General features: G+C 30.1%; 1 protein-coding gene across 1 annotated transcript in view; it reads left to right on the top strand.

The window, feature by feature from the left end:
- Positions 1–12,440, top strand: part of LOC129223806 (RNA polymerase-associated protein CTR9 homolog) — a 73,865-nt gene that overhangs the window by 51,330 nt on the left and 10,095 nt on the right. Inside the window, 6 exon segments of the mRNA XM_054858163.1 lie at positions 2,844–2,897; positions 4,218–4,271; positions 5,084–5,137; positions 8,746–8,799; positions 9,799–9,852; positions 10,544–10,591. Of these exon segments, the coding sequence (XP_054714138.1) occupies positions 2,844–2,897; positions 4,218–4,271; positions 5,084–5,137; positions 8,746–8,799; positions 9,799–9,852; positions 10,544–10,591 (318 nt within the window).

Here is a 12,440-nt window from a genome sequence, read left to right as displayed (position 1 = left end):
TTCTTTTGGGTTTTTCATGCCTTAAAAAGTCAGTTTCTGCAGAATATTTTCAAAGTGTTCATTACGCATTACTATTGTACCTTCATTTGTGCATTATTGTGTCTATTGTTTGCTTATTAGCACCCTAATATTTATTAATTTACATTTATATTCAATTATCGCATTTTCGCTTGTAATAGTTAGAAAAGATGGTACAAATTATGTGCTTTCAATGAATGTGTAGATTATGTAATTAAATTACAAACTGAAATATAAATCAAATAATATTGGAATCTGATGAAGACTATCTCTATCAGATCCGAAATATTAGTTCATGAGTGGTGGGGGGAGGCTTTATTATTATTATTGTATCAACATAGGATGTATGATTGTGTTGTTTGTTTGCTTATTAGCAGGGCCTGATTACCGCACAGGCCTACTAGGCCTGGGCCTGAGGCCTCCTCTTCCTAAGGGGCCCCAAATTACTTAAAGAATTATGCATAGCATTACAACTATACAAAAAATACACACATTTTTAAAATAATAGTCTTCAGGGGCCTCAAAATTATTATGGGCCTTGGGCCTCACTTTTAGTTAGTCGGGCTCTGCTTATTAGCTGCCTAATATTCATTCCTACACATTAATATTTAAAGATCGCATTTTTGTTTGTAATAATTAGACTAGAATGTACGAATTTTATGCCTCAAATGAATGTATATAATTTGTAGTCCAGTTACAAACTGCAATGTATCATCTGTTATTGGAGTCTGATGAAGATTACCCCTGTCAGACTGGAAATGTTAGTCCATGAGCAGTGGAGAAGGAGCAGGAAACTCAAACTGTCGATAAACTCTTTGAAACTTAAGTTTCTATTCGAGTTCTAATAATTGTGACGCTTTGTTTTTGGTGTGAATGCTTTTTTTTGCGGAGTGGAGGAAAACTGCCTATTTTCAAAGAGCTATAGCAAGTTTGTTATTTGTGCTACAAAAAAGTTGTAAATACGAAAGTTGTAGGAAATTTAATGTTCTTTAAACTTTGTATTTGATATTTTTTCCTAAGTTGAACCATTTCGGAGATATTTTGGAAAAAACAAAAAAAGTCATAAATTTTTGAGGTTTCTCGGTCCCCAAAAGTTTTTCCGGGGTCTTTCGTGTTGGATAACTTGGTTTTCCCATGTCGGCATCAATATGTACAAAAAAAAAAAAAAAAAAAAAAAATCTTTGACCCCATTTTTTGTAAGGTAAAATGTATCTATTGACTGGACTACTTTTTTAATATGTTAAAGAATTTTTTGAGCACCCAAGCGTCTTAGGCTGCATACTTTTCAAAGTGCATACTCAAAAATTAGTGATGAAATTGAGTTATATAGCATATATATAATTGCTAGTGTATAATATATACGTAATGACCATTGCTATATATATTAATCATTTATTTTAATTGTTAAGGGGGAAAAAAAGTTTAATTCAAAACAATAATATTTGTTTTATCACTAAAACCAGTTGCATGTAATTGTATGTACCCAGTGGTATTTTTAATGCCTCTAGAAGCTACTTTTAGGCATTGAAAATCGAAAATACTCCTCAACAATGCAGTCAAACTTCTAACTTCAATCTTTGTTTTGGCATTGTGGATAATAGAGGAGGGAAAAGCAATTAGAATTTTTATAATATTGCATCATTTGAATGTTTTTTTTTTTTTAATTTGAACTGTCAAACAGTAAAAAGCAAACTACGTGGCACATACATAATGAGTAACCTATCATTAAATCCTGCTTATCAGGAGACAACAAAACTGTGTGATATATCCAAAAATGAGATGTAACCGTAGTCGTAAAAAGTAATGATTCAATTAACTTAAAATTTAATGACATGTGCCTCAACAAAAATATTAGTTTATTATCGTATTATACTCGACTGCACGCTTACTTGACTATGGAGAAATACGCTAAGGTGAAGAGAAGGAAATAGTTCCTAGCACTTTGTCAGATATTCGGGTGAAATGACGCTCTTCACTTTAGAAATCGGATTAGTTAGTTAAACCCGCTCATACGTCCCCTTTTTTTGTCATAATTTCTGTCAATCGTCAAATATATTAAATTTTATAAGCGAAGCTACTCAGAGCATTTTGGCCATTTAAATCAAACGTCCCAGCCAATAGCAGTCCATAGACATGCGACGGTTTTCTTTTATTGGCCAAGAAGGTACTGGAGGTAGCTAGTAAGTGTGACGTTTTCTCTGTTAACTCGGTTTTTCTTCAGCACATCGTGACGTCATTGTCAACTTAAGTTGCAAGCTAGTATAGGATGATTTTCTAAATAAAAACAAAAGTAAATTAGTTTACCAATTTTTCTTTTGAACTGGAAAAGAAAAATGAATATTTTTATTATTTTATGGTGGAATAGGAATTGAAAGTTGCAGCTGAAACTGCAACAAATTAAGCATACAAATTATGTGCCAGTTTTGTTCATTGATTAAAAAAAGAAAATACTCTTTCTCATTAATTTGTCTTTTTCCTGTGATGTCAAGTCAAATGTAAAACAACGCTTTTTAAATATAATCTTTTGGGAGTCAAAGGAACAGTGCAATATATCCAAATGGGTGATATAACAAAGGGTTACTGCATCGTTTCTTTAAATGCCGTCTTCCATCTCATTCTTAGAAAGTTACCTTTTTTATGGAATTGATCATTATTATGGCTTTTACTATTTTTGTATGTATCACGTCTTCATAGTCTTCATAATGAATTTCACTCCCTAAAATATCAAGATGTATTTTCATGCCCTGAAAAAAAAAAAAAAAAACTAGCAATGTGATGTTCCTTATATATTTTTCTTCTTTAATGTTCTTTGTTTATTTATTTAGAAACTGAAAATAAAAACCAGGACTCTGGATCAGAAAAAGGAGCTCATTCTTCTGGTAAATTTTTATAATATTAATTTTTATAAGTATGTGGTACAAGGGAAAGAAATTAAAATTGTTGATTATGAGCCGTTCATCACAATAATTAACTAGGACATCTGATGCATATTAAATATTTAAGATAACCAAAAAAAAGTAATGGAGTAAAATAACTTTGATATAACATGTAAAGTTACTAACATCTTTTCCATATAGTAAGCTGCTACCAGACTTCACGAAGCGTTTGATAATGTTAAGAGATGCATATTAATAAGCAATTAGCTAATAAATATCATCCACAAAAATTAAAATTTTTTTTTTAACTATAAAATTTAAAAGAAAAAAACTTTCGCAAATTTTCATTATATGACGTGTTTAAAAATAATTGATACTAACATATTAACGTTAATTAAGAAAATTTTTGCTGTTGTTATTTTTCCAATTGCATTAATGTATCATTCAAGTTATTTGAAAAAGCTTTAGAAGGATGAACCAGTATTTAAAAACCCGTAAAATTCCCTCTTTTTTTTTTTCTTCTACAAATTATGAAGACATTTTGCGGTTATTGAGTTGATCATCTTAAAAATTATCAATTTTTAAAATCATGCTTTCTTTTTCAAAAACTATTTCACATAAATTTTGCAATCGGTTTAATCATGCAGTTATAGAAGTATTCTCAAAAGATTTTCATTTACCATTCACTATTATTAACCTTCCCCCCCCCCCTCCAAATTTAAGTTATTACTGTTATCCCTTTTTCTCTGATGTGAGCTATTTTCTTTAAACTGCTGTGCTTATAATACAGTTTTAATGTAGAATGTATCTTGTAATTTTTTAAAATATTTTTTTGAATCAACTATCTCGTATATCACGCTTGTTGAGTGACAACAAAAAAGCATGCTAAATCTAAAATCTTGATCTAACCAGGGTCATTAAAAATTATTCATTTAACTTAAAGTGGAATGACATTTGCACCCACAAAAAACTCATTTCTTTTCACTTCAAACAACTTTTTCCAAAAAAAAAAAAGAAAAAAAATGTATATTCATTGCTATTTCAACATCAAAAGAAATCTTATATATTTCTTTTTTTTTATAGTAAAATAGGAGTCTAATGCAAATTTGTGGTACTAAATGTTTTTGACTGAGCAAGTTTAAATGCATAGAAAATACCTATAATATTTGTTCATTTTCTTTTTGAAAAATAATATTTTTACTATTTCTGTATTCCAAATTTAAAGCAAAGATCTTTTTCTCCCTCTTTTTCTAATTTTCCCAATAATACTAATTTCTTCTTTACTAATTTCAGTTCTACAATGTTTTTAATGTATTTATTTAGAAAATGAAAATAAAAACCAGGACTCTGGATCAGAAAAAGGAGCTCACTCTTCTGGTAAAATTTTACAACATTAATTTTTATTTTTGTGTGGTACAAGATTAAAAAATAAAAATAGTTGATTATGAGCCGTTTATCGCAGTAATTGACTAGAGCATTTGATGCATATTAAATATTTTAAAAAAATAGTTGGTTAAAAAATCAACGTATAATATGTAAGATTATTAACAACTCTTTTTCGTGCTGTAAACTGCTCTTTTGTACAAAAAGGGTTAATATCTGCAATCATTATTTTTGTAAATTATTCATTTTTGCAGTTAAGATTTTTTTTCCTGTTACTTTTATTTTGAATTAATACCAAGAAAGTTTTGCGCTGTAACCATGTTACATTCATTTCTTTTAAATGATAAATTTCTTTTCAAATAATTATTCGGTGAAAATTTCCGGAAATTCTGCCCTGCGAATAAGTTGATTCTCAACTTTTAACATCATATTTTTACACTAAATTTCTCAACTAAGTATGAGTATATACTTTTTTTTTTCAGTTATGTTAAGAGCTTATCAATTTCATTTTTTTCTTGATGTATTAAAAGGGAAAAAGTAGTCACTCAACACAGTTTTTGATCCAAAATGTCAGTGCTTGCCTACATTTATAAAATGAATCACAAAGCAAAATATTAAATGCTCTCTTCATCAAGCGTTATGGTAAAATAGATTCTAAAAAGGAGGTTCCTAAAACCAATGTTGAATAAGACTGATGACTCAGAATTCATTAATGTCTTTAAACTATCCTATTATTTTTTCTAATTATTTAGTAAATAACGGTTTAAAATATCATGCAAGCTTGTATTATTTGCCTCATTTCTTAGATGAGGAAGAGCGTAAAGTCTCCGATTCAGAAAAAGAAGCAAGTGCACATTCAGGTAATTAAATCAACACTTATTAATTAAATGGGTCTTGCTGACGACTCATGAAACGCAAGTCCAAAGACAAAGGACCCATGCTTTTCAAAAAAAAAAGAGGTCCATTTTTTAAATGGTTCATTATTTTTTTTTTCCATTTATAATGATCTGTATTTAGGGTAAATATAATGTCCCAACTCAAAAGAGCATAATTTCTTAATAAATAACTATATTAAAACACTCATTGAAGGACCCTTCATTATAGGGATCATCCCATTATGGCGACCAATCCATGAAGTCTCGTTTGCTATGCCAAATATTTATGCAAGAATTAAGTTTTGACATTTTTTGCAATTCTCAAGATTAAGTATTTAAAACTAATTAACAATTTTATGTCTGTGAAGGTAAAATATTTTCACTGAAAGGAGTTATTTGATGGTGAAAATGTTAAAGAGATGATGAGAACTGCACGGAAACGATGGACGTAAAAAAATGTTTTGAAACAATCAAAAAGGCGAAAAGTGTCTGAGTGAAAGAAGAATCTATATTTAAAAAAAATCCAAATCAAGGTAGAATCAAAACATGATGTCTAATTGAAATTTTTTTTCAAATATTTTGTATGTACTTTTTTTGTTATTATTTTAAAGTTATGTGAATTGATAGTATTTACACAAAAAAACAAAAATGTTAAAAATTTTAAAATATTTAATATTTTGTTAGTTTGTTGATTCTCTTAAAATGAAGCAATCCGTTATTTATAAAGGCGACCACTAAATTATATGTTAATAATATACAATATCTTGCACATTTACGTTGTAGTGACCTCTTATTGTAGCAAACAATTCTTGTTTCTACGAGGTCATTGTAATGAACATCGACTGTATATAGTATATACTATAAATAAATAATGCATTTGAGTGTGTGTGAAAAGATCATGGGTAACAAATAAAATTTTAGAGATCTAGAACTGCCTCAGTGGTTGTTTAATTAAAATATAATTCTTAGGTAAAATTAGTGGATGAAGTTATCTCTCCTCCCTCTCTTCAAAAAAAAAAAAAGAAACTTGATTGGCAATGTTAACTACAGCTAGATTTAAAATTAAAAGCTGATGCCAAAATTTATGGGTGAGGAATCTTTTTTTAAGATCAAAATAAAATGAACCATCTCTACTAAGTACCAAAGATAAAAGCCCTGCTTGAAAAACTTAAATTGAACGGCGATGTTTTAGCACAACATAGAGATTTTATAATCTAGAATTGCTATGATTATTATCTAACTAGAAAAAAAATTTTTACTGAAAAATTTTTTTTTCTTTTTTTCGTTTTTTAATCTTTACAAAAGAAAAAGTTGAAAGAAGAAATCACAGAGTATGAAACTGAAAAAAAGATGTAAAAAGTAATGTTCTTTGATCCATTCACGTGATGCCATTTTATGACTTTGGAACTATCCTGATAAATTTGTTAAAATATAAACATAATAAACTTCTTGAAAATATCCTCATATCTATAACAGCCAATGATAGAATAACGCTCCTGACGTCATCTACTATTAAACTTACGCTATGGCATGATAATATGTACAGTCCACTCTCGCTACAACGCCATTCGACTTGTGTGAAATGGCTATAACGAGAATTTTTCACGAACCAACGATTTTGAGAGCTAATGCGAATTTTATGCCCACAATGCAATTTGTTTTGGAAGTATCAGCTTCTTTATTGGCTACTAAATATTGATTTCGTTAATGTTATTTTTAGCATAACTGACAGCCAAAGTTCCCACACCAAACTAGTGTAGTGCATCAAATAACCTCTCAGCATCTTTCATTTATTTATTTTTTTCATTCTAAATATACAAATTGATGAAATATAATGGCACCTTAGTGTCACCTTCATCGAAAGTTTGTAAAGATGGAAAAGAAAGAAAGTTTCTGATAAACAATTTTTTAAAAAAGGCTAAGATGCTTGATATGTGGGAACATTTACGAAACGTTGACACTAGCACAACAATAAGTATGAGTGAATCTTCCATATGTAGCCATAGTCAAAACAAAAAAATATCCTTAAAAGTTCAGAACTTAGTTTCAATATTGAAGCTTGCAAAGCAGTCTAGCAATGTAAATATTAAGAAAATGGAAGCTGCTCTTGTATTATGGATTAATAAAGAGATCAGGAACAGGAGATGTTGCCACAATTTGAAATGCTGTAAAAGAAAAGGCAAAGAAACAGTATTTAAAAATGTATTAGATAAGAATAACGATCTGATCATGGAGCATAAATCATCACTATCTTCATTTTTTCAAAACTCTTAAATATTGTTACTGTATCTACTGTACAGTACTATTACAATGCATCATTTTAATTTTACTACAGGCTGTGCAAACCGTGTTGTTTTATTTTATGTCTTTCATTCCCATTGGTCATTCATTTTGTGCATTTTAAAGTATTTCATGTTGAATAACAGTTTTTTTATTTTTTAAGTATAGTAAAAGTTCAGTTCTTTAGGCAAGAAACCAGTGTATAGTTGAGGAATGCTTTAGAGCAGATTGAGGGGTGTTTATAAGTGTCTAAAAGTATTTGGTGGGCTTTAAAAATTTGTATATGCATACATTTTTGCGCTTTATTGTGACAAGGCTGAACTGGATCTGGTACCTTAACTGTTTTACTACTGGTAAGACTCATTTCAGGGGATTGGAGAAACAAAAAAACGGTCAACAATGAACACTATCTACTGGAGTTTAGGATTAATCTACTGGAGTTAGGGTTAAAATGCTAACTATCAAAATATCATCAAACACGCAATTGGTTCGTTCAAATGTAGAAGCAATTTTCATCGCTCATATCTTGACGGGCGATTTTCTAGTATTTAAAAGAAAAAAAAAACTAAATTGAACGCCAGTGTTCTTTGTCAAAATGTGATAATTTAAGGTTTGGAACTACTCTTTTTATTGTTAGCTAAAATGCACAGAACAATTCTGTAGGAAGCATGAAAAGAGTAAATAATTACTAAATATGAAGTGAAAAGTGTTGGAGAAAGTTTTTTTAAATGCAAATGCATTTGAGAAACATCAGGACCGACATGCGTCCGTTCATGTTGTGAAGATCAGCAAATCACACCTCTCTAGACCATGAGGATAAAGACATTTCCAAAGTAAAAGAAAGAAAATGGTGGGAAGCTTGAAGATAAGGGTAATACTTGAATAATCGCTCTCACCTCCAGTGAGTAAAGTTTTGAAACTGCTTTCGGTGGCATAGCTATTAAAAGAGAGAAAAATACAAAGGAATGGTGAATAGACCTTAAAAGACTTCTACTTATAATCCTTTCAGGAGAAAAAACAATTCCATACAGCTCTGGTTTAACTTTCAGGATCTTTGAATAAAAAATCTGGAGAAGAAATTGCTCGTCTTTGGGGATGTGTTGTGTTTGAAAAATCCTTTCAGGTTCTTTTCAGGTATCATGTGTCTTTTGCACGCCATAGCCCATCAATGGGACCTCTGATTAAATATATGTAAATATTATTATTTTTTAATTGAAATGCGAAGTGCATAGCTCATCCCTCTAAAATCAACAGGGTGTAAAAGTTATTAAGACTATATTTTTCGTTTTCATTGTTTTTACTTTCCTATTTAGACAATGAAAATGAAAACCAGGCTTCTGGATCAGAAAAAGGAGCACGTTCGTCGGGTAATTTTATTTGTCTTTGTGAAACTGCAATGGTCTATCTATCTTATGCATCACCTGTTTTTGTGCACCGTATACTTATAAAATAGCACACCTTTTATACCTAATAAATAATTAGAGCAAATCCTGAATTTTTGAAGGAATTCGATTCTGTTTCCTGTTCTGTAACACAAAGTTTCATTTAAATTGGCAAACATGGAATTAAACATATTTTTGCTTATCTCTAGCTTTGCAAAATATTTAAGTTTAAAAGAAACTATAAAACACTACTGTGGCAACCTTACATTGTGTCAGAGGAAGTCAGCTATGTTCTAGAGGGTTGTCCTCAAATCAATTCTGTCCATATTAATTAATGCAATACCAATAATTTTAATTAAAAAAAGCAGTATGTGTTACAGGTTATTGATTTAGTCTACAGATCTTAGTTAAGTTTGAAAAAAAAAAACCTAAAATTTCAGTGAACTCGGATTTATACTGCATTTTGCAGGATGTAAACCATGTACTGGTAGTTTTTAAGTTTAACCAGTGGCGGATTTACCATGTTACAATTGCGGGGTTCTCCACAACATAGGGGCCCCAAGGAGGAACGTAATACCCATTTCTCAAACTCTTTTATTTCAAAAGTGATAGACTATGGGTCTCCTAAAAATAAAATGTGATGGTCCTCCAAACCTGTAAATCCACCACTGAGTTTAGCTTCTAACTTTTATTCATTTCTCTGAGGGTTTAGATTTCACAATTAATGACATTAGTTTATCATGCAGGCTATTTCTGGGGTTTTTAATTTGCGTTGCAGACCAGTGAAAAATAACTCTGCTACTGCGGCTATGGTTTTTCTCAAAATCCAAATCAATTAAATTGATAACCTTCCAAAGTTTATATTAAAAGTAAACTTTGGGACCCTGTGCATTTTACATGTATGTGTATTTGTTTTGATTGAATATCATTAGCAATTTTCCGACATGAAATCTCAAGCAATCTTTATTTTTGTTTTACTGTTAGATGAAGAAGATCATAAAGGTTCTGAATCTGAGAAAGAAGCAAGTGTACATTCAGGTAATTTAATTTACTTAATGATGTTGTGACAAGAAAATAATGAAAAAATAATTTTTCACAAGTTCTTCCATTTTAAATCCAACTAAACAAGGGGTTTGGGTAAGCATTGTCTTCAAACCAGAATTAAGACAACAAATTAAACTAACACCAGGGTGCCCAATGGCAGACCTGTGGCAACATTGGTGTTACTTTTTAATTTTTTAAAAATTAATTTTCAAATTTTTTCAGTGATGCCTTTATGTATATATTACATGTGCACATGCTCATATTTTGTCATTCAAGAAAATTGGAATACCATTCAGCAAACTTAGAATTTCCCCATCCCTAAAATTTTAGTTTGGGGTAAATTGGTGGGTTTAGTTACTTTCATGACTAGCCAAACTTAGCAGTTGTGATTATCTTTCCTTTTCCATATTTTTCCATGTTACCTAGGAAAAAGAAATATTTTTTTGAAATTTTATGTGTTCTGTCACAAGAGATTAATCTTAATATGAGATTTAATCTTGGCTTCCTTAAGAGGTTTTCCACCTCCAGCTCAGTTAGTCCTATGCCGGGCTGATGAGTGCTAATAAGCACGAAACTGCAGTCCTCGGCTGGAATTGACTGAGCTGGCGGTGTATTTCATGTAACCCTTAGTGTTAAGGTTTTTTAAAATTTTTGATTCAATAATGGTATTTATTTCTTTTTTTAGATGCTGAGAAATCCAGCGATGGATCTGAAAAGAATGTTGCTCATTCAGGTATTTTATTCCCCTAACATATCAAGAAATGGGTGTAATAAATTTAATAATAGCCATTTTTGCTATCTTTTCCCTCATAAATATTAGACTGTCCCCACAAAAAAATTTCTTTCTAAAATCAATATGCATACCAGCTAAAGTTGTACCAAATGACTTTTTAAAAATGTGGTAAAAATTTTAACCAAATATCTTAAGATTAACAGACCTCTCATAAACATCTAAAATAATTTTTTTGCCCCTTTTTTTGACACAAAATGTGCATGATACAATAAATATTAAACAGAAAAATATTTTTGTTGTACATTAATTTGTACATCTAAACAGGCACGTAGCTAGAACTTTGTTAAGGGGGGGGGGGGGTACAAGGTTTCACGAACTTCAAAAGAGGAGGCATGCTAAAGCAAAATTAGTAGCTCATATTTACGTTAAAAAATAAATCCAATTAAAACTAATTATTAAAATATGATAATTAACTAAAATTAATTACATAATTGAAATTGATAGAGCATTTATTAAAAAATTATTTAACAAAAATTTTACATTAAGTGGCAAAAAAATTATTGTCAGTTTATAAAATTAACATTAAACTAAAAGTTTTCCCATACTAAGTTTTCATACATGGATAGAAAAATTCCATCACATAAGCTTCCTCTGTTCTGATGCTTTGAAAATGAGTGATATAATTCCTATTAATAAAAAGTTCACAATAAAAGAAAATCGGAAAACGAAAGCTGTTCTATGGATTACTTGGAAAACGCAGGTAATAGTTTAATAAAATATTAAAGCTTTGTAATATATTTCAACAAAATATGTACAAGTCATTTTATTTGAAAAAAATAAAGAAATCTATAACTATCGAGTCGAATGTATAACTATGAATGCAATATAACGTAATTCCGCCACCCTGTCCGATTTGAACAAGATTTCTGGCAAAATTCAACCACCCTCTCGACGAAAATATTAGCAAGGTTTCATTTAAAAAGCTTGAACTAGTTCTTTATTTATCTACTTTATAACATTCTTTTGATTATACGAAATTGAATGAAGTTTCTAATTTTATCCGTTTTCTAATTATCATTTCTAACCATCATTTAAAAACTTGAACAAACTATTAACTCTTTGATGGATGGAGACTTCCTTTGTTACAATCATTAAAAAAAAATGCGTATTGCCTTTTTTTTAAATCGTTATTATTATTTTTTTGCAAAACCAATTGGTAAAATCAGCTATCTTAGGATCCGTTATGGTATTTTTTTTTCTTTCTAATGGGGCTTCGTTAGAGGCTTTAGCCTTTTCGGATCTAGTGCGAACCACCGATATGGCATCTAGTCTTTCAAATGCTACTATTAAGGCGCGGATGTGACTGCACAGGAAATTTCGATGCCGAGTTTCCACCAGATGGAGACACTTGAGCTCTCTTCGGTGCGAAACTGCACTAGGGGTTTAATTTTGTCAAGCCAAACGAATACCTGAGAGATCTTTTACCTGTCGAGTAATGGAATGTATGGTGAATGAAATTAAGCATCTATGTATTTTTATTTTAACAACATTTTGGAAAAAATGCAAATGATTGCTTTTTATAAATGTTTTTTATAAGGTCATGAATGATTTAAACATTACTGGCTATTTTCCTCTGATGTTTTCAATGTGATGTTTCATTTAAAAGATCAAGAGGAGGCATCGCACCCACCTATCTCACCACCAAACACGAGTTCAGTTTATTCTGCCAATACAAAAAAAACTTCTGTACAAATCAATCTTTTTCAAATTAAAAATATAATTGTAAACAACTACAGGGAAAATGGCAATATACTCTATTACAAATTATCGTGTCACTATTTGATTATAA

This window comes from Uloborus diversus, chromosome 6, assembly GCF_026930045.1.
Source record: "Uloborus diversus isolate 005 chromosome 6, Udiv.v.3.1, whole genome shotgun sequence".
NCBI classification, from domain to species: Eukaryota; Metazoa; Arthropoda; class Arachnida; order Araneae; family Uloboridae; genus Uloborus; species Uloborus diversus.
Note: the sequence above shows the minus strand (reverse complement) of the source record. Positions and strands in the feature narration are given on the sequence as shown.